General features: G+C 35.5%; 1 protein-coding gene across 3 annotated transcripts in view; it reads left to right on the top strand.

The window, feature by feature from the left end:
* Positions 1–23793, top strand: part of CSMD3 (CUB and Sushi multiple domains 3) — a 573013-nt gene that overhangs the window by 397316 nt on the left and 151904 nt on the right. For all 3 annotated transcript variants that reach the window (XM_058831785.1, XM_058831783.1, XM_058831782.1), the window contains 3 exons: positions 4248–4386; positions 6493–6680; positions 16624–16818. In XM_058831785.1, coding sequence (XP_058687768.1) covers positions 4248–4386; positions 6493–6680; positions 16624–16818 — 522 coding nt within the window. The remainder of the gene's footprint in view (positions 1–4247; positions 4387–6492; positions 6681–16623; positions 16819–23793) is intronic.

Genomic DNA, 23793 nt, shown 5'->3' with positions numbered 1-23793 from the left:
AGAAAAAATAAATTAAACCATAAACTGTTTCTTTTCTTAAGAAGTAATTCAGTGAACAAATAAATAAATAAAGCCAGAAAACTGGAATAAGATTCTGTTGCCTCCTAGATAAATTAAATAGATTTTAAATAAAAAACACCCCAATCTATACTTCCTTACATAAAGTGAATGCTGAGATCAGCACAGAGACAATAAGGCTCAGCACTTGCTTACCACCGTGTCTATGCAGAGGTTTATAAAGTAAGGCTCACATAACCTACATCTAGTTTTTACTCTGTAACACATAAAAAATATATATTTTTCATAGTGTTTTGACATTTGCCTTTCTTTCTACATGGGCTGTTATATTTGATCAGTCTTACCTCTAATGTCTAATACTGTAAAAGGTGCTCTTTAAACTTTGCTTGTGGAGCTGGTCTGTCCTCAGTTAAAAATAAGGTTATGGCAATAATAACTTTCTAGACCTTAAATTCAGAAAATTATGGATTCTGAAACACATAAGAATTTAATTAAAACCCACAGAGAAAGAAAGTCTATAACTAAGTTTAGAGAAGATAGTAAACTGGAAAAGGAAATATAATCTAATAACATTTTTCATTAGATTATATTAATATTCTCAATTTACTATCTTATGAACTGAGAATTAAAAAAATCTGAAAACAATCTGTCTGAAGAAAATTCTATCTGGGACATATTTTTCAAAGTTGAAGATTATTTTTTTATTATTTTTTTTTAACTGCTATTAATAATATATCATGAAATAAAATATATTGTGGCTGTCCATGTATCTTAGTGTAATTTCCATTTATTCCCTTTTTGACTATCCTTGAGAAGGATTAAATGGAAACACTGTAAACAGCAAAGGTAACTGCTAATGTTTGTAAAGAAAGAACATAATAAGAATGAAGTTACTAATATGAAAATCAATGAACTAACAGAGAACTAAACTAAATCAAGACCTCAGGAAAGTATCATGAATGCAGAGATTGGCAGAATTTAGTCTGGAACATCGACATGGTATTTAAATTCCTTGTATCATTTGCCACTTCAAAAATATCAGACTCATACAGTTTAGTGATCATGTCAGTGAAGCCTGATTACAATGAATAACCTAAATATCCTCTTTGGTATTCTTCACATTTTCATTCCTAGGATATGCAGAGAGTACAGCCTAAACCATTAAAGTATCTGAAAAAGAGGAATGTACAGGGTTATACTGAAGAACATTAGTTCCAGCTGATGAGCAGTCTTTACATTCCACACAACCTAACAGTTCCTTTTTTACATGAACTTTTACTTCAGCAACGTTACAGAAAGTTACAGTGAACTCTTTTATAATTAATATATGTGTATTGTTTTGTAATAATTTTATTTTACTCATTTCAAAATTGTGACAAAGGTAAATTCAATGGCAGATGCTTTTAATTAGAAACGATACAATTTTTTTGAAGATGGAAAAATTGCAATTATTATCCTTATTGTGAAACTAAGTAAATGTTTCACACTAAATGAACTTTCTCTTGTCTGTTCCCTTGAGCTAATGGAACATTTTCTAAAAACTGTAAAATCCTATTGTGATAAAAATTGCATTTTGTGGTTATCAAAAAAAGCAAAACAAATTGTGCTATGTCTGGAATATATATTTTATACATTTGCTAGTATTATTAATTTGTGATATTATTGTGTTCCTAAAGCCAGGTGTCTTCACTTCTGTTTCTACACAAAATGATAATTCTATGATTCATCACCAATTTTAATACCAAAATGTAAAAGAAGATTCTAATTTTTGGTTGTTTTTTTTTGTTTTGAGTTAATTTTGCTCCCTTTTAATATAAATAGATATGTAAAATATAGAAAGACTGTACTCATATGAACTGTGACTGTGGCTATGTTAATCTGCTTAAGTATTCTACTTGCTTTACTTGAATCCATAAATGACCAGTGATTTAATTCATAGAAGCAATGATTCACAGAATCGTCTGGGTTGGACTATCTACTTCCCACCCTCCTGCCATGTCAGGGACACTTTCCATTAGACCAAATTACTCAAAGCCCCATGCAGCCTGACCTTGAACAGTTCTAGAGATAGGCATACAAAAATTTCATGGACAACATGTTCCAAGTCTCACCACACTCCCAGTAAGGAATTTCTTCTGAAAACCTGATTTAAACCTTCCCTTAAGTTTAAAATACTTTCCCCTTGTCCTATTGCTGAATGGCCTTGTGAAAAAAAAAATGCTCCTGCTCTCTTGTAGGCCCTCTTTAGGCACTGAAAGGCATTGTAAGTTCTCCTATAGCCTTCTCTTCTCCTCAGAAGCAGAGCAATCCCGACTCTTTCAGACTGTTTTCGTAAGAGAGGTGTTCCAGCTCCCTGATCATCCCTCCTCTGGACTCTCTCCAAAGGGTCAATGTCTTTCTTGTGCTGGATGTCCCAGAGCTGGATGCAGTATTTCTAATGATACTAGGAAACATCTGTAAATTTCCCAGCAGGTTGAATTATACCTGTACATATCATCTTTATCTGTACAAATAATCTTGAGTGCAGTCACACAGCAAATACAGAACAACCAGGGGATCAGGCCCAGACACCATTGGTTTATAAAAGGCAGGTTCTGCATGAGCAACCTGATCTCCTTGTATGACAAGGACACCTGCTCAGGGCATGTTAACTTATCTAGAGGTTAGCAAAGTGTTTGACACTATTTCCCACATTTCTCAAGGAGAAACTGACTTCATAGGTTGGAGAGGTGAACTTTTCACTGGGCACCTACTGACTGGATGACTGGGTCCACAGAGTCAGGGTGAATGCAGTTACATCCAGTTGGTGGCCAGTCACCAGTGGTGTTCCCCTGGGCTCAGTACTGGAGCCAGTCCTATTTAATGTCTTCTCTGGTGATCTGGATGAGACGATTGAGCAAACTCTGTTTTCAGGTGTCACTAAGTTGTGCTGGAGTGTTGATCTGTTGGAGGGTAGGAAGGATCTGCAGAGGGATCCAGAGAGGCTGGATCAGTGAAAACCTTATTATTCTCTATATTCTTGTATGCTGAAGTGTTGCAGTATGTTTCTTGTTAATGGTATGTTCTGTTATTACCTAAGTTGATGGTTTGGTCCAAATGAGACCCTCCCACCCCACACTGTCAATCTCCCCTGAGTCTCCTGTCAATCTGTCTTAGGCCCACTGCATGCTTGAACTTCCACTTCAGAAATCCCCTAAAATTCAATGTTTGATTAGTCCATGTGACCCAATTTCCCCCCGACCTCTCTCATTGGATGATGATTTTGTGAACCCTGCCTTTTCCCCTCCCCAGGATATCTCTGATTAGCTGATGCTTTGTACCCTCCCTTTGCACCGCCTCCCTATTTCAGCTGTTGCAAGCTCGCATTTTCTGTCTTTTTCTCCCAAGATTCCCCAGAGCAATAAATCCTCTATTATCCCATGCAAAAGACCTCCCTCTCGTCCTTGTCTCCTCAGAGCAAAGACTGACAGCCAAAAAGCCTTAGAGCAAGTGCTCCAGTCACACCTCGGGTCATCCTGCTCCGGGCGTGTGAACCACTCCTGGCGTGGGCCGAAGTGATAGAGCCAGATAAACTCTGGCCCGATGCGATACTGAAGAATGAAACTTCACTATTCCTTCCTTCTTTTTCACTATTTATTTTTCTGGACCGAAACCCCACAACATTTGGGAACCTCAAAATCACATAGAAAAATGTGGTTATTTTAGTCTGGTTGTGCTTAAATCTATTTTATTTATCTCTTAGTTTGAAAACTGAAATTACTTGAATATTTTTTAATTTAGTTTATGTTATATCCATCTTGATCTGAACTATTAATCACTGTTATCTGGTGAAAAGGCAAATAATTGCATTATCAATGTAAGTACATGTAGCCTAGGATGTTCTTTTAGAATGCCTTTAACAAGTAGTAATAGGAAAGCTTATCCGGTCAAGTATTTTTATGTGTGTAGCCAGAGCATTTTTCAAGTTCACAGTATATTCAGAAAAACCTTCAAATAATGTTATGCAAGCAAAAGAACACAGATTTCAAAACCAAGTGTTTCACATAGCAATATTAGTATTCGTCTAAGGCAAAAAGTGAATATATTTTTTGTTTGTTTCTATTACAGCTTTGTAAATACCTCACTTGTTTAACTTTTGAGGACACTTAATGTCAGTGAACAGATTGCTGCTACTTTGCTTCTTTGTCTCTTACCTTCTTTCCTCAAGTTCAATCTATTTTTATTCACAGCTCCCTGTGGAGGAAACCTGACTGGCTCATCAGGTTTTATACTTTCACCAAACTTCCCTCATCCTTACCCCCACAGCAGAGATTGTGACTGGACTATCAATGTTAATAGTGATTATGTTATATCATTAGCATTTATCAGGTAGGCTGCTATTTTTAATTTTAAAAGTAATGTTTATAAGTTTATTTTTGGCTTTATTTTTATAACTTTATTATTGTTCAGATCTCTGTAGGGTAATATATGCATACTTAATATGACTATCAAATGGATTAGTAATCGTTATCTTTGTTAAGCTACAATAAATACATCAGAGTCATCAATACACATACAGGTGAGCTTAGAAACTCATTGCTGTTTCCCTAAAAACATTCTGTTTTCACTGCCTAATGCTGAGGTAGATGGTACTCAATTTAACTAAGATTCATTTCCTGAGAAGGCAGCATAGAATAACTCACTGAAATGTCTGCAAACTAGGATGGTCTTTAATGATGGAAACTATTGATTCATCTATTTGTACGGGACACCTGCTATTTAGGCAAAATTTCAAAAGTAGCCTTTAAATTTAGTTTTATTAGTCCATGTAATTTCAGGATACTCAAGATACTTCCTGATGTTCTGGCTATTAAATGGAAATGTTTTAGAATTTTCTTTTATCACAAGACTAAATGGAGCTTAATAGAATTCACAAAGGAACTTTTGCTGTCTGCCCTATATGTAACACATGATATAAATTATTGTATCTGTTAAGTGTGAAAATTATGCATCCCAATGAGGAAATATGTCACAGAAAAAGTAAAAATGGTACTTGTGATGTCCCATCAAATTCAAGTTCTTCTTATGCTGGTTGTTCTATAATAGTGTCTATATTGTTCTGACCAGTGCTAATGTGATGAATTCTTTAGAGAGGTAGGTCATATAGTTGTCTATTCTTGGTGCTCAGTAACATAGTATGTGCTTTCTTGAATTCATCCTAAGGAAATTAATCACGTAATTATATTTACATAATTACAATGTAATTATTATTTTATTGGTAATTTCTGAATGTTGTCAGTTGATAAGGAAACTTTCCATTGTGTACTAGCACTTCTTTTGTTGATTTGGTTTAATATCATGAGCTCAATATATTTAAAAATATTCTGCTTTTTATATTCTACATTTAGATATGAGATCCTCCATCTTAGAATAAAAAAAACCAAAGTATTTTGCAGTGTGACTCCAGATACTATAGATCTCAAATACTACCAAGCTAAAAAAATCTCAAAATATGGTCAGTTGCTATGAATCTTTGATAGAAACTCAGAAGCTTAGTCTTGGTCAAAGTAGATTGCATCTTTACTGAGAATTGCCTCATTTATGACACACAGACTGATCTAGAATGAGATACACTGAATATTCCACTAAGTACTGTTAAGTAGTCTTTTGAGTGGAACTTACTCCAGCTAATCCTTTTAAACTCAAGATGAACTATGGCATTCTAATAATCAAAGCTGTTGACTTTTTACTTTTGCATTTCTTTTATAAGGAAATATTTTTTTTTAAATAATCCAAAAGTTTAAAAAGAATCTCTATCAGGACTTTTATGCCTACATTTCTTTCAGTCAGGAGCTACTGTCAAGTAGGGACAAAATTGTTTGGATTTTCATTCTTCTATTAACGACTTTTCTAAAAAACTTTATTTTTGTACAGGAACAATCTTACAAGTGAAATTAGTTAATGCTCTGCCATTAACTAAAATTAAGTTTTAATTTAACTAAGTTAACAAATTATAACTTAGTTTTGAAGAAAATGTGAGGTTTCAATATTTCATCTTTTTATTTAAACTGACCTTAAGCAAAATGCTTCTTTCTCTCAGAGATATTTGAAGATCATCCTCTGGCTGTCTGAAAGTGTTTAGGTCTGGCTGGAAACTCATAGAGCATTTCTGCCAAGGGTTCCAATAGGGTGTTTAATTTTCTAAACCTTTAGAAATATGTTACTAATTTGTTTTCTCTATTTCTCTATTTAAAAAACTATCCTTTTTTTCTGGCTAGCAGGAAATAATTGTTTCCAAGGTGTGAACCAAAAGATGTGGTATTTCTGTGTTTGCTAATAAAACACTTCTATAAACTTTTTTTTTTTTTAAAGTGAAGAGATTTTTTTTTTCCTTTTATTAAAGCAGTGATAGTAAATTTCAAATTTAAGCTAATAAGAGTGAAAATGTTAGGCGAAGCATATTCCATCTGACATTTCTCTTTTTTTGTTCTCTAGCTTCAGTATAGAACCAAATTATGATTTTCTTTATATCTATGATGGGCCAGACAGTAATAGCCCCTTGATTGGGAGCTTTCAGGATAGCAAACTGCCGGAGAGGATAGAGAGCAGTTCGAATACCATGCATCTGGCTTTTCGGAGTGATGGATCTGTTAGTTTTACTGGATTCCACCTGGAGTACAAAGGTAAATAAAAATATTGTCTTACATATTTACGAAGTTTAATGCATAAGTGCAAATTTGGGTTTAATTTCTCACAATTTTCTGCCTGGTAATGTTTTTGTTTTGTCTCAGAGTATGACAATGTGAATAAACTATTCATACAAGTATAATGCTATAAGATTGCTAACTTAAAATAAAGTTTCTAGTATGATTTTGTTTACCTGTAATGTTGAACATATGATTCCTTTCAGTGTTTGAAGCAGGGTTACAAGAAGGCTGGACAGGCACTTTTCATGAGGGCATGTAGTGATAGGACAAGGGGGAATGGCCTTTAGCTGTAGGAGGGCAGATTTAGATTAGATATTAAGAAGAAATTTGAGAGGGTGATGAGGCATTGGAACAAGGTGCCCAGAGACGTTGTAGACTCCCCATCCCTGGACGTGTTCAAAACCAGGATGGATGCAGCTCTGAGCAACCTGGTCTAGTGGAAGTTTCCTTGCTCGTGGCAGGAGCATTTGAAGCTAGATGATCTTTAAGGACCCTTCCAACCTAAATTGTTCCATGAGTCTGTGGTTCTGTGAAACAATTTGAGACAACAGTTTACAGGTTTTTAAAATGATGGTGCAGTGGCATAACTTCACAGCATATATATATATTTTATCCAGAATTTAATTTATTTTTTATTTTACATAGCAGGTCATGCTGATTTAGGTGCATTTAAGGTCCTGTAAGATTAAATGGCATGCTAGAATCTAGGAGTGCAATACTGGAAATAAAAACCTATTTTGGCTAGACCTTCATATGATAGACCACAGTAGAGCTGTCCACCTGTCTCCGGTCTCTCTGACATCATAGCACAGTAAACAAGAAAATACAGACTTGCAAAATATATAATTAATAGGAACTTTCATAACTGCCTCTGCATGGCTTGAGAAACAGAAATATTTGCTATTAAATGAATATAAAAATATTCTGTAAAGACAGCTGGAAAGAAAATAGGGCTAGTATAGACCTTTCTTGTCCATTTATTCTGAGAGCAATTAGTAGGTGTGAAGGTATAGAAAGGAAAGAATAATTTATTGCTTGGTAAAGTCCATGGAGCCTCCTTATACTTTCCTACAGTCACAGGGTCCCATAAACATCAAGGAAGTTTTCTCCACAGTATGAGCTAGTCCTGAAAAGTTATGTGTGTCTCAACCATTTTGATGGTGAGCCCAGATGTATGAAGTGTTTCAGTTCACTTAAATATATTTCATCTTTTCAACTAAATTCAAAAATAATAAATGTAAATGGAAGTGCTATAGGAAATTATGCAGGATCACAGAACTTCTGAAGAATAAGAAAAGAAATTATTTTTAAAGAGTCCAATCTTTTTCTTCTGTGCTGTTGAATGAAGTCTTATGCCATGGAATCAAAGTGTTTGCTTTCCACCAATCCCGGTGTGAAGGATATTTATTGGGGAGACAGTCTCTTCCAATTCTTGATCTAGGTTTAAACAAAGAAGTGAACAGCTGTAGTTTGTGAAAGGGACCAATGTAATTTTTATTTATGCCTCAAGATGTGTTATACATGAGGTGAGAAGTTACTCTGGGGGCTGTACCCGTGCTGGGAGCCTTGTCCCCGGGGAGGCTTCGCCTGGCAGCCGAGCAGGGCAGCCGAGGCGCCCACGTTCAGGCTGGAAGCGACCCCTCCTGCCGGGGGGCAAATCCCTGGATGCTCGGGGAAAAATGCCCGGGAAATCAGACTGTGGGAGGAGCCTGGGCACATAAACGCAGTTAAGTGCAACATTGCTGGGGGCCACTTTTTCTGGGTTTCTTGGAGGGAGCGGGGCTCGCTTGGAGCGTCACCTTGGCCCCGCTCCCCCGCCTTTTTTCACCTGCCTTTTTCTCCCTGCGGTCCTGCTTCCTCCCTGGCTGTCTGTCCTGTCAGCACCTGTCCTGCCCTGCTTCGCCTCTTCCCCGAGGCAGCCCGACCCCCCGGCAGCCCAGAGCTCCGCCGTTTCCCCACGGAGCCGCCGCCGCCCTGCCTGAGCCCGGCCCTGAGAACCGCAGCTGCTCCGGGGTAGCCTGTTCTTCACCGGCGGAGACACGCGGCCGGCTGCCGCTGCTGCTGCCGCTTGGAAACTGCACCCGGTGCTGCTGCTGCCGCTTGGAAACTGCACCCGGTGTTGCTGCTGCCGCTTGGAAACTGCACCCGGTGCTGCTGCTGCCGCGTGGAAAGCGCGGCCGCCCGGGGAGCTCACCGCATCTTGCGGCACACGCTCTGTTTGCGGAGCGCGCTCCGAGGGCGCCAGGGCTACAGCGCAGCGATCTGTCCCGGTGTTCTGTTTCTACGCCTCTCTTTTCCGCTCTTTGCTCCGTTTTCTATCCCACTTCCGTAGGAGCACTTATCTTGCTCTGTCGATAGAAAGTTCTTGGATATAATAAGTACTTGCACTTTATTTTCATCTGAGAAATCTATCAAAGAGAATCCTCCCCAAATCCCCTTTAACAGAGGGACGGGACACTTTGTAATCGAGGCAGAAAACTATTTCTAACATTACTGATAGCCCATGTGTGCCACGAAGATGTCTTTCACTAATTCAAGGAGTCACAATGCCAGAAAAATGCTGTAGCTATCTTCACATTTTTAAAGGGACTGAAAATCTAAGTAATGGGAGGATGCAGGTATGTCTTTATGTGTGTGTATGTAAGTGAGGGAAGTTGGAAAATGGAATCAACCTAATCCTAATTTTTCCTCTTCACCTTTGAGGCTTGTATCTCCTGCTTTTCTCACAATAACTGGAAAATGCATTTCAACGTCTTCTTTAAAAAAAAAGTATATAAATAAAAGGAGACATAAACAGAACTATTTCAATTCACATAAAAAATGCAAGGATTATGAAATTTGGACAGCTCAAAATCCCTTAAGAAGATTGTCAGCTTGCTTGGTGAACTATCTCATTTTTACTGGGAATATCTGATGAATGTTCCTCTGCACTGCCTAACCTAGGTGTGTCATAAGAACTCTTACTCTGTGGCCATTCCTTGAATCCTGTGTTCAGTTTTGGGCCCCTCGCTACAGGGGAGATGTTGAGGTGCTAGAGCATGCAGAGAGGACAATGGAGTAGTGGTCCAGAGTACAGGTTATATAAGGAGTTGCTGAGGGAGCTGTGTTGTTTAGTCTGGAGAGAAGGAAGGAGACCTTACATTCTCTGCAGCTACCTGAGAGGAGATTGTAGTGATGGGAGGGTTAGCCTCTTCTCACAAGTAACAAGCAATAGAACAAGAGGAAATGGGCTTAAGTTACACCAGAGAAGGTTTAGACTGAATTTTAAGAAAGGGAGTCTTCACTGAGAGGGATTGTCAGTCATTGAACAGACTGCCAGGGAAGTGGTAGACTCCACATCCCTGGAAGTATTTTAAAGTGTGTAGATGTGGCACTGAGGGACATGGTTTGGTGGTGGATTTGGCAGTGCTGGGCTTACAGATGGGCTCAATGATCTTAGAGGAGCCTAAATGATTCTATGGTTCTGTTCTATTATTATTCTATAAAAACATGGGTGGAAAATCAGTTTAACTGCTGAGCTGAGACTCTTTGCTAGTATTAATTGTGATTAATAATGCAGTTCTTTGTTGACAACCTGTATGATGGGACAGACCAAATTTGTGGACATCAGTTTGGAGGGATATGTCAGTGCTACTCAAAGGATCTTGAGAGGTAGAATCAGACTGGCAGGACCCCTGAACAAAGAGTTCTGGTTTCAGCTGAATTAAAGTTATTTTTCTTCTTAGCAGCTGGTATAGTGATGTGTTTTGGATTTAGGATGAGAATAATGTGGAAAACATGCTGTTTTGGTTGTCACTGACCAGTACTTAGACTAAGTCAAGGATTTAGCTTGTCACACTGCTTTGCTGGTGAGGAATCTGGGGAAGCAGAAGAAACTGGGAGGGAGCACAGCTGCAATAGCTGACCCCAGCTTTCCAATGTGATATTCTGGCCTGGGGGAGCCTACTTAGGTGCTGGTTGGGCATCAGTCAGTTGGTCATGAGTAATTGTTTTTCCTTCACATAACTTGTTTTTCTGGGGTTTTATGTCTACCTCTTCTTTAAAATTCTCTTTTCCATTACAATTTATTATTGTTTCTGTTATTGTTGTCATTATTATTACATTTTATTTAAATTATTAAACCATTCCTATTTCAGTGTACAAATGACTACAAATTTAACCTTTCCAGTTCTTTCCCTTTACCACTGTGGATCCCACTGAGTGAGCAGCTGCATGGTCCTTAGTTGCTGACTGGGGCTGAAACTCAACAGTCCTTTATGGCAAGTTGACTGCAGGTCTGACCAGAGTGTGTTAAAACAATTTTTTAAATCATCCATTATGTTAATTTAATAGTCACTGGTCACAATGTTGATTTGTTTGGAGTCAGAGTTGTTGTCCTTGTTCTGAGAATTGGGTTATGTAACAAACTTTCTATATATGCTCTTTTGTTACCTCTGGGGACTGGATTAAGGATATAATTGTGAATGGACTGTGTAACACTGGCTCAAGATATGATAAAATAATTCCTGTTTGTGAGACTAATCTGGTATTTTTACTCAGTATTGTTGTTATAGATATACTTTTAGGGAACCACCTCTTGAAAACCATTAACAATCACAACCTTTATCTTTCTTCCTCAGAGCCAATCTGTGGGGCAGATAAGGAGGAGCACTTGCCCCACTCCTTCACCTTTCCTTTCCCCTTCAACTTTTCATTATCCTCCAGGTTAATTTCAATAGCTCTTGAGAATTTTGAATATTCTTAAGATGTTCAAACCAGAATATTCATATTGCTGTGTCTCCTTCAAGTTTCAGGTTTTGTTTGAGGTTAAACGATTATTTAAAAATACTGCCCAGAGATCTGCCCTGAAGCTGGATACTAACAAGTTATAGGGTGCACAGGAAAGTGTGGATGAGTACCAAGGAGAGTGGGTACCTCCAATGTTTTGGTAGTTCAACCCTGAACAAGTGCAGAATGCTGAAAAACTACTAAAATATTTGAGAAAAGTATCTTGTCACACTAGAAATTCCGGAGAGACACAAATCATTGCAATGTGCTGGGACCTGGCCCAAATCTACCAAGCCCTATTCAACATAATTCACTGTTCTCAAGTGAAGAGGCCTTTGGATCTGACAGCAAAACAGTGGGAACTCTCACTTCTCCAGCTGCCATGACAGGCCTTGCAACTGAACCAGCGAAACAATCCATGCTGGTATCAGTCACCCCTACACACAAACAGAAAACATCCCTATACACAAGCATCAGGTAAGGAGTGAAACTCCTAGTAAGAAGGGAAAAGAGGAGAAAGTGGGTGAAGAAGGCTACTCCAAAGGGCCATCCCAAGAGGAAGAAGAGGAAGAGGAAGAACTCATAAACAAGTCAGTGACCATACAATCAACAGTCACCTTGGCTGCACCAGTGCTGGGTTAACAGGGTCAGTAATCTGGAATTAGAGGGAAAAGTCCAGCACCTAGAAAAGTCCCTTTCTAGGGAAGGGGACATTGACAAACTGATTGAAAATTGGGCACAAGCCATCAGCCTCTGAAGGTGACTCCATCCAGGCATGAGAAAAAGGTATCACTTCTAAGAAGATGTTATAATCCATTCAGGCAAATGGACCACCATGAGGAGAGGTATCCAGTATCTGAAGGAATTAGCCACACAAGTGATTTATAATGACCTCAATACTGAGCAGTTATCCAAAGATACAGAAGTCTTATGCAAATGATGTATATGCTGTAAGTTTCTACGGAGTACATCAAATGTTACCTCATCGGCAGTAAAGACCTGGGAAGATGCAGAGGGACAGTCAGTGGATAAACTGGATGTGGAGAGAACATGACAAAGTGAGATAGAATAGCAGCCTCAGTCCTAGATACATGGGAATGTGAGTTGCAAGGAAAAAAATCACAAAAGGGTGTTTTCCCAGGAAAATGGCCACTCCAGTTTCCAGCAGGATGGGGGAAGAGTAAAGGTGAGAAAACTCATGGGTTGAGATAAAGGCAGTTTAATATAGAAAACAAGAGCCATGCACACATGCAGAGTGAAGTAAGGAATTCATTCCTATGGGCAGGTAGATGTTCAGCCATCTCCAGGAAAGCAGGGCTCCATCACATGTGGTGATGACCAGGGAAGAGAAATGTTTGACTTCAAATGTCCCTCCCTTCCTTCTTCTTCCCAAAGTTTATATGCTGGGCATGGCATCATACGATATGGACCCCATACTATATGGTATGATCCAGCTTTGGTCATTTGGCATCAGCTGTCCCAACTGGGTTTGCTCCAGCTACCTAAGGAGCAAGTGTTGTTGTATTGGCATGTTGAAAAGACAGAGCCAAAGTCTTCTCAGATGCTCATAGTGATAAGCTGAGAGCTAATGGATTGACAAGTTGACATAAGAGAAATTTCAATTACATATTAAGAAAAAATTAATCGCGCAGAAGTTAAACATTGGAACTGCTTGCTCTTAGATGATGTCATTGGAATCCTTTAAGATCGTAGCTGGACTGTATAAAGGCCTAAGTAACCTAATTGTAATTGGCCCTGATGTGCAAGGGAGTTGTACTACATCTCTTTCCACTTAAATTTTTCTGATTTGGTGAACTTAAATTTTTGATACGAGCTGTAACTGATGCAGTTGTGCCCAACACGTACACTAATCCTATTTAAAGTGACAGTGTACTCAAATTATATTTCATTGGTGGGCCATATTTTTCAGATCCAAATCTCAGACTGACCCATGTCCCAGGTCTGATCTGTAATCATGTCTCTGGTTGAGTTTTATTCCCATTCTCTCTCCCTCACTTCATTTCTATGTTATAATGGAGGAAAAGCTTATTAGTTCTATTAAGAACTCTGAAGAGTAATTATGGAATGCTTGCTATAGTTGGGTATGTGTGTAATATTATCTCCAAGAAGTTTATTATGGCTTTGTGCTCTTTGAAACTTAGGGATGGAATGGTAAGTCATCACAATCTGGACATAGCACTTGCTTCTCTTGGCTTTCAGTACTGTTTTTCATGCACTGAGATACTAGTTTTTAGGAGGATTTTGGCATCATTGCTCTATGTTATTCAACTTCCTTGTTGCACTTGAGATTGGAACAGCACGTGTCACTGTTTTCAGCCTGTATTTCAGAGCCTTACTTGATCCAGTGATTTGACAATGTTATCAAAGAAGTAAATGCTGGTTTCTTGGAAGCTTGTTGCAAAATTATATTATGTTCAGAAGGAGCTGACGCTGGTATGCACAGTCAACGGTGTAATGTTACTGTATGTAATGTTACAAATCTGAACTGCCTAATGAAAAAAATTATTTCCTGCGTTCTTATTACAGAAAATATTTTTTTAAATGCTGTTACTGAAAAAAAATCTTTGTAATAATACAGCTTTTTCTCTGATGTTCTGCTAAATCTTGTGGTTTTAGCTTATATTAATATTCTTAGAAAAAAAAGGGGAGGGGCTACAGGGATAATCAATGTCTTGCTTTCCTCAGTTGGAGCAACATGACATCAGTGGTGAAGAACTTTCCCTCCTGCTTTTTCTAACAGCGATTTTAAATTTGCTGAAACAGTCTTCTTGTTCTTTTTTGCACTGGTTCTCAGCCAGATCTGAAGAATCCTTTTGTCTCATTTGATTTGTTCTTCATATATTGTAGCATATTCTAACTTTTTCTACAAGTTTACTTAGCAGTTCCTACAGATTTGCAAAAGTAGTTTAAAGGTGTTCAGTATTTCAGGCTTTATTTTTCAGAATTGTTATTATGAAACTGTATTGCTATAGTTACATTGTTACTGTTTAGTCAGCAATTTCAGGAGCCTGTCACAACTATAATTTTGGGGAAAAGAAAATTACAGGACTGTATTTTTTCCCTAGAGATAATTTGTGCAGTGACAGATCATTCTTTTCTCAATTTTTGATTTATGCACCGGACATAATAGATTAATTTAATTTTTCTCTCTTTATTTTTTCTCTAGTACTAATATCTTCTTTATCTGTGTACCTTCAAGAGTGCGTTTGAAACATTTTGAATTATTTTTGTCATAAACTCAAGAATGGTAATCTCACAATAGCAACATTTATCAATCAGTACATTTATATCAATATTCATTCAATGAGAGAAAAAAATGATATTGTATTGATTTTCTAAAATATTTGTTATAATCACAAATTAAATTATCCTTTTTTTCCTTTTTTTTCCCCTTAATTTTGATAATTTAGAGTTGAAGTTTAGCCTAAAACCTGCCAGACTTCTCAAATGAAAGTGTGGTTGGCTTACATAACAAATATTAATATCTGTATGATACCTTACGGACTTTCTAGTAAATTGCATCTTTTGACTTTTCATTGTTCATCCAAATTTTTGAATGAGTGTTAAATAAGTTTTAGGCAACACATTACAGCCACCTATATGAATTCATGTGAATACTTAACACCTGTTGTTAATGATTAAAGATGTATTGTAATTATTATTTTTTATTGTGTTGTTTTTCATATCAGAACCATGCTCTGTAGGTTATGTATGCAAATCATAGTAAATTTTTAAACACATTAGGAGATCACAACATTCTTTCAGAAGATGTGAAATTGAAAATTCAAAATAATTATTCTGTGTTTCCTTCTTAGAATGTAGACACAATCTCAGAAATACTACAACATAAAAGCGGCCTTAAAGGGATGTATTTAGTTCATTAGATTGGCTCTGGTAGTGACCAATAGTTTATGTGTGGCCAAACTATATTAAAGTCAAATAAATAATAATTGTTCCTCCCACTTATCTGTAATTTTTCAGAAACTTCAGTTTAGGTACTCATAGGATCAGTTAAAGTGTCTTTTTATATAAAACTCTTAAAAAGCCTACCAGGAAGTTCAAAGCTCATATAGGCTTTTGGCAACCATACCTACCTGTAGCAGAAAGTTACACAGTGCAAATATTCCTGGAAAAAAAAACTTTTTTTTTTTTTTTTTTTAATGTATTTGAAAGCTGGCACCAGTCTTGTAGAAAATGAAGAAGTGTTCACTATTGATTTTCTCCACAGCACCATTAAATGTTAAAGAAATCTGAAATTTCTATCTTCTGCTTGATAAAATATATTATTGCAGACTCCATCCTGCACAGCACAAAATAATTTGCTTTACTCCAGCTTCTACATAATACATTTACTCTTTTCTCCTTAAGGGAAATTACATTATTTCCTAATTGTTTTACTTTTTGCACAGTCTGCACAATAATGCTGTTAATTAGAGGTTTTGAGCATTTATTTTTGTTTATTCTGTTACTGGGCATTGGTATTCACATTATAGAAGTAAAAGGGAAGCAAATATAAAAGCGTATGCATATGTTTGAATTTACTTCAATAATTTGAAACAAATAGCTATAAATGGTAAAAAATTAGATACATTTAGGGTATATTTTTAATATTTTTTCCTCCACTGAGGGATATGAAAATATACCATCATATTATATACATATAGAAACTCAAGTTCATTGATTTTGAAGATGTTCTTGTTTGCATACTTCTTATTTTTAAACACTGTTCATATTGACTTCCTCTCTTTACCAGTTTTTACAGATTTTAAAACTAGGATATGCCTTATCTACTGTAAAGATGTCCATAAATGTAACTTAATGTAACTACATAAATTTATCATTGATCGGAATGAATTCTGGAAAAAAAGATGGAGCAATATAGAAATTATCTCAAAAAAAGGACAGAAGACATAGTTTCTGTTATTATATAGTAATTTGTAGTTGTTAAAATGAAGGAAAGAAAAAATTTGATGGAAAGTCTTCTTAAAAAAATCCCCAGGTTCTACAGGGTGCTCAAAGAAAGCCTCAAGGGAACTCCAGGAAATATTTAGAATTTTTCTTTTATTTATAGTTATTATTTATTAATTTTGGATTATATTTAGAATTATATTCACACTTGTTTCCTGTACAGCAAAACTTCGTGAGTCTTGTTTTGATCCTGGAAATATAATGAATGGAACAAGACTTGGAATGGATTATAAGCTGGGTTCCACTGTTACATATTACTGCGATGCAGGGTATGTTCTTCAGGGATACTCTACACTAACATGTATCATGGGAGATGATGGAAGACCTGGATGGAACAGAGCCCTGCCCAGCTGTCATGGTAAGAACAGTTTTTAATTTATTTTATTTGCCATTGTCATTACTCTTGCTTTGTAATAGGGAATAAACAAGTGAAAAATTGGAAGTGATTTTAATAATACTCTCTTTCAGAAAAATATCCTTTTCAATGATATATGTAATAAAATGCATATGTGACAACTCAGGAAACAATTGATTCCAGTTTTTATTAACATTGGATGAATAGTGTTATTATGGTGAACAAAGCTTAGTAGTAATGCCATTCTCCATGTCAACATGTATTCTTGAACAGACATACAGCAGAGTATAGAGATAAATACCATATATGTGTATTTAAATACAATTGTAAGTATACTTTGGATGTCTTTGCATGTGTTCGTTTGTTTCTTTTTGTTACTACTGATTTTGAAAACATGCAGATAAAATATTTTGTATATACCACATTACAAGATTTAAATTCTTGGGCATGTGGTCTATGGAAAAGTTAAGCTTTGAAGTGCAGGAAAGATCCAATTACTCAGACTTTTACAGATATGAATTCTGCTCATTTCAAGATTTTTCAGACTTCAGTTGTATGAACATTGACAGTCTCAAGCATCAGCATTTTCAGATTTAAAATCTAAATCTTAAAGATTAAAGTTTGATTTTACTGATTTCTTAACAGAAATTGATACCACATGCAATTTTAACTTAGTGAAAAGTCACATAATCTGTGAGATTGAGCACAAAACCTCTCCCATATATGCAGATATTAATATGAGAAAACTAACATTTGCTTCATAAGTTAAAATAAAATTCAATTATAATGTTACTTCCCATTATTTTTCACAATAAACTTAAAAATGTGTATTTTAAATACAATATGGATTTTCTTTGTTGTGTATGTAAATTTCTATTACAAAGTGGATGGCAGAGTGCCAGCAAAACAACAACGACAAAAAATAAAATTTCTCAAATCTAAAGACTATCCAATATTTTAAGCATTTGAAGGAGTTCAGTATTTTCATTATCTACCAAAACCATAATGGCACTGAATTCCAAAACTCTGTGGCATGAAATTGGGGCACTGGCCCTTGCAAATATTTGGAAGTGTGTCCAAACTTCTAAACTCTCTGCATTAGAAGTCAAATATTTTTCCTCATTTTAAATTGAGGGATGAATTTGTTTTTTAGAGAGGAGTTGGTGAGGAAGGTTGTTGTGTACAATAGGGGAAAGATTCCCTTTTTTGGAAGGTCTTTTTGATAGGTAATGAGAGATAAAAAATACTTCATTGATGCAATAATTGTGTCTATTAGTGTCACTTATAATCTACTTAACAGTCTTCCAGTGCTGACTGTTGTAATGTTCAGTAAAGAGTGTTTCTCTTAGAAGTACTGCCATCATAATAACTAGGGAAAAATTAATTTTGTTGTAGAAGAAGTAGTGGATGTCTGTTACTGATTCCAACTGGACCATTCTCTTTCCTGGATGATCAAGACCTTATTTCAAAGATGGCAAATCCCATTCTTCTTTAGGGATATCATGGCACAGAATAGATGTTTTCACTTGTTTTCCTTTTATTGCTTTTTCTTCCAGTTTAGGAGCTTTGTAGTTACATTGCTGTGATATGTTATATTTTGACCATGTTATCATTGCTTTCCACTTTTGTGTGATTTACCTCAAGAAAAACAGAACTTTTATAGATAAAAGCTAATTAGCTCTCAGTTACAGAGCCAGCAGAAGCAGTTTGAGAGCTGAATTTAGCTCCTAAAAACCAGTCTCACCTACACTGTAAAATTTGCATAGTAGAAATCAGATTCCTCCATTCTGCAGTTTGTATTTCTGCAGCTGCATTGAAACTGATAGAGTTACAATGAAATATGATATAAAATACTACCTCAATATGTATGGGGGGTTTATTTAGTTAGTTAATTCGTTACCAAAAAAAAAACCTGAACAGACGCTAAGATTATGTAGGCTAATATGCCAAGGTATTTGGAACTTCACTATGGATGTTAAGAATGGGATGTAATGAACATATGTGAGTGCATTATTAATATGACAGAGACAATGATTAATGACTTCTCTCAGCTTCAGCAACTATAGGTAATTTTAAGTTTTTGGTAGCAGACAACAATTGTTTACAGAATAGCAAAAAACACAGTAAAAGGAAATCATAACTGAATGCAAAAACCTTGTTCCTACCAGAAGAAATAATTTATTGATCACTAAAACATTTTACTACATTTCATTACAGTGTGTTGTTGAATCCTTGGAAATATTTGAACCCAGATTTTAAAATAACTCCATTTGTAAGATATATCTAAAAATATCCAATATTTTCATAACTGCCCATGAGAACATACTTACACCTAAGATTTATTCACTTTTTTATTTGGTAGCAAAACCAATCCAGAGTAGTGTTTTGGTTTCTTTTGATCTGTAGTAACTTATTATGGTTATTAGAGGCAGCTCAGATCAGGTTCTTATCTGAAAACTTTAAGGATAGAAGACAGATATGCACAGAATAGCATAATCTTACTGCTTATTGTTTTGTAATATAGGAAATGCTGACAACTTTTCTATAAATCATTCAACATTCTTTACTTAATCAGACACTTTATACCTCACATTTTTATGCACTTTTTACATGCTGGCCATACGAAGGGTTATTATTTAAATCTGTTTCAAAATTTGAGTGTGGAATGAGTTGGGCAACTGGAAAAGCCAGAATATTCCTGCAGTTAATGAAGCTGAATGTTGGTGTTAATGAGATGCTCTGTGTCTTTGTGTTTTACAATTCCAAAGTAATGGTCAGTTTAACTACTTAAGCAGCATACTTTACTTAAAATTGTCATATCTTGACTGCTTACAAAGCTTTGTCACTTTCTTTTTGCCAGAACAGTATGTTTGCTTAGTAGAATCACATAGATAATGACCTGAGTACTTAGAAGTAGAACTGAAATCAATTAGGATTTTGTTTTGAATACAAAAATGCTATTGAAATTCTGAATACTCTGAAAGATTAATTCTTAACAGCCAAACTTGAAAAATCCACTTTGAAAAAATGACAAAGGATTTTATTTTACTGTTATTGAACTATCTTCTGAATACTTAATTTTTGTTCACAAGCTTCCACTTCCCATTTTTCACAAATTTATGTCCATTGCTTTGCCACTCCAAGCTTTCCTTCCATATAGTCAGTGGAGAGAGACAGGCTTCTTAAAAGGTCATCATGGGGGATTCAAAGACCTTGTTAAGAAAGTATATTTTTCCATGTGCATCTGGACTTCATTAACAGGATTTCATTTGCTTGCATGCTCAGTAGGTTATACAGAGGAAATCCTAGATCTAGTGAAATACCTGAATATACTGTGTGGAAGCAGTACTGTTTGCGCTAAAAGCATACAACAAACTCTGTTTTGGAGGGATTTATGTGGTAAAATTTAACAGATTTAAGAGTAAAGGAGTAGGCATCTGAATGTACCTCAGCTTATAAGCCTCACACTACAGACCCTTTTCTGTATGAGCACACTCATTATTCCTTTTCCATGCAAAAGAGACCATTGTACACCAAGAATTATCAAGTCAAAAAGCCAAAATGAGAAAATCTAGCTTCCACACAGTGGATTTTACAGTAACTGACTAGAGATTTAGTTACCAGTATATACTTCCCAGAGACAGTAATCTCATTTTTCTGAAAATGTGCAACTGAATTTTTACTGTAAAACAGAAAAATAATTTTGTAAATAGGAAACAAAACTAATAACTTTCTTTTTGGGTAAAGACACCTGATATGACATGCAGACAACTGGCATTCTGCTGAAAACCCCACAGATTTTATGTAAATGTGATTGAGTTAACAGCTCAGCTTTTCTTAAAGATGTTCCCTTTGTATCAGAAAAAGTTTGAAAATTTTTCTGGAATTAGCTATGAATATTACTAATTCTAGAAGGATCAGAAAACAAAAATAAATACAGACACATGCTTAAATCCATAGCAAGCATTACTCTGTCTGACCTTTTGCATACATATTTGGAATTCATAATATGGCTTTACAAAGTTTATTGAATAATAAATGTTGTGTGTAATTATTCCAGGCTTTAATTTAAGAAGTAACAATATCATATAATGATAAGTAAAGTATTAGAAATGAAGAAAGTTGCTAATTACAATGATCTTATTAAAATCAGCTGCCAGAGAATCCTAATTCCCAACAAATTTAAGGGAATAGTTAAGTGGAGTGCATCATAAAATCAAGTACTTCCTTTTCTGTTGAACTAAATCTGCAGCCAAAATTTGGGAGCAGATTTTAATAAAGAAAATGTTAAAAGAAGGAGAATTATTTTAAGCTAGATAAAATTGGGGTTTTTTCAGGTTTAATTTTTTACTTTTTTGCTAGGAAATAAATTATTTGAAATCAAGCATATCTATTTAAGCCATAATTTTAAATATGTTTGCTTATATGTAACTGTTCATTTGAAACACCACATGAATTAGCAGGGAAAGTAGGGAAAATTAAGCAGCAACTTTAATATTTTTGAAAATAATGTGTAAATTATAAAATATGTAAGTTAACTGACAGTTTCTAATCTATTTGACAATAAAACTATACAGAAAGTATCAATGAAAATAAAGAATAAATTATGTGATCTTCTTTCTACTTTAGAATATTAAAAACTTGCACTTCTTTGTTTGCTTTGAATATGTAAATTTTCTAGTAGAAGATTGAAAAAACATTAAGAAAACCCTCTTTCATCATGTATTTTGAGGTGGAAAGGAAAACAGTTTTTAGCAGTAGTTTACATAAATATATGCTTGTTCTTGTGTTTAGTGTTAGCACCATAGGTGCATATTTTACTTTGAAGATTTTTTCAAACAGACAAGGTAACTTCAGTGTATTCTGTTCTTAAAAGGAAAAATATTTCTCTACCATTTAGTCATACAGAGAAGCAAATATTTTTTTCCAAAGTCTGCAAGACACTGAATTGGGACAGGATTATGTAGTATCAGGTAATAATCATGGTAAATCAATTAATTAATAACTGGAATTAAAGAAAATGATCCAGTCATCTGGATGGCTATAGCTGACAAATATGTATATTTCTAACTTAACCTCAGGCAGCAGTGGGAATGTCCTCACTCTTGTCTAATAAGACCTCAGTAATGAACTGAAGATTCATTATGTGGAATATGCTGATGGTTACATCCAAAAGACTCCTATTTAATTGTTTGCACAAGTTTTGTCATCTCCACTTTGTCACAGTGGAGACTGGGGGATGGATGTTTCTGGGAAATAGAAGAAATCTGCAATTAAGAGACTGCATTGTTTTAAAATTGAATTCTGTTTTGCTTTCCTTCTTGACTGGTCTACAGATAGCATTTTGCAAACGTGCTATAGGAATGGTAGGCAAGGACATTGTCCAGCTTAAGGAGGATAGCTCCCTCTTTTAGAACCCATTTAACTCCGAAGCTGCTTGTATTACAGCTTTTTTCTGATGTTTCACTCTTTTGAAGGAACAGTGTCTTCCACAACAAAACTGTACTACTAGTTTTGAGTTTTTTGCTGGAACCTTTTCATGATGTATTTCTTTTTTATACCATAAAGTGTAGTTGTGTGTTTAGAAGTTAATATAAAGCATCACAACACCGTGCAATATGCAGTTGTATGTTCCATCTATTGCAGAAATTTTTTTGTTGCTATGAAGGTTACAATTTCTTCCCTGTTGCACTGCACATTTTATAGGTTTCTATTATTTTGTTAATCAGTTACTGACTTAGATGGTAGTTTAAACCTTTACTTAGGTGACATGTTAGGAAATCCACTGCTTTGGTTTGTAGCTGAATTTTAATAAAATATATTTTTAGACATTAAACTATATTTATACTTACAACTGAGAGCAAACATAAGTAATAGAAGTCCAGAAAACATTCATTTCAGTAATACTTTAGTTACTTTCAAATTCAAATTCAGTTCAAATGCTCGTGATTCAGTTAAAATATATTTCAGTATAAGATAAAAGTATGGAATGAATAGAGAAACAGCTGGCCTAAAGCAAACAGATTTTCTCAATGGGAGTAAATATGAGAATAATATGCTCAAAATGTATCTGAAGTGTCTATAATACATTCAAATTGGACACCCTGGAAGGAAAGAAAGAGGCAATTTTTAATTTTTTTATTTTTTTTTTTTTACTTTATGTGGAGAGTAAATCAAGCTAAGGAAGATTGTTGAAATAGATTTGAAGGCAACAGCAAAAAGATAAGTATTTACTGTTGACCTGGAATCATGTATGAACACCATCTTAGAGTATTACCAATCAGAATTAAAATCTAAATGGATCACCAAAAGATGTGATGAAACAACGCAGTCAAGGAATCTAATAGATATTAGGATATGTATTCCAGGAAAGTGAAATCCTGTTCAAAAGAAGGTAGTAGATAGTGTGGCCAGCAAGGTTTTGAGAAAAAAAACAAATTTAAAACCTAATTTAAACAGTAATACAGTTTTGCAAAGATTAAAACCATAGAAACTTACTAAAGAGTCAATAGCAGGTCAAGGCCACAAAGATATGTATTCAAGGACAATGTGTTGAGGGGAAGGAGAAAAAAGAAATTACTTATATATTATGTTTTATTTCTTATATTACCTTACTGAGGTAACAGGAGAGGTAGTGCATTTGAACCAGTCCTTTGGCTTGAAGGAACCAAGTCAAAATAAGGAAAATCAATAAACAGAACCATAGCAAGTTGCTAGGATAAGGCAGTCTTTTCTGTGTAGTTCTGAAAGAGATATGAAGTGTTTGAAGTGAAAATGTTGACCTTGAGGTTAAGTTAGCCTTTCTGTTGAAGCAGTGGGAGGTGATGAACCTGTCAGAAATCTTCCTTGATGAGCAGTTGGCGAATTTCCACTGTTAGAAAACTGGTAGAGTTTATTTAAAAAAAATAAAAGTAGAACTAGAAGACACATTGTTCAACAAGCTGAAGAAAAATCAACTTTTGAATAAGAATGTGGACC

Source organism: Poecile atricapillus, chromosome 2 (assembly GCF_030490865.1).
Source record: "Poecile atricapillus isolate bPoeAtr1 chromosome 2, bPoeAtr1.hap1, whole genome shotgun sequence".
Lineage (NCBI taxonomy): Eukaryota > Metazoa > Chordata > Aves > Passeriformes > Paridae > Poecile > Poecile atricapillus.
Note: the sequence above shows the minus strand (reverse complement) of the source record. Positions and strands in the feature narration are given on the sequence as shown.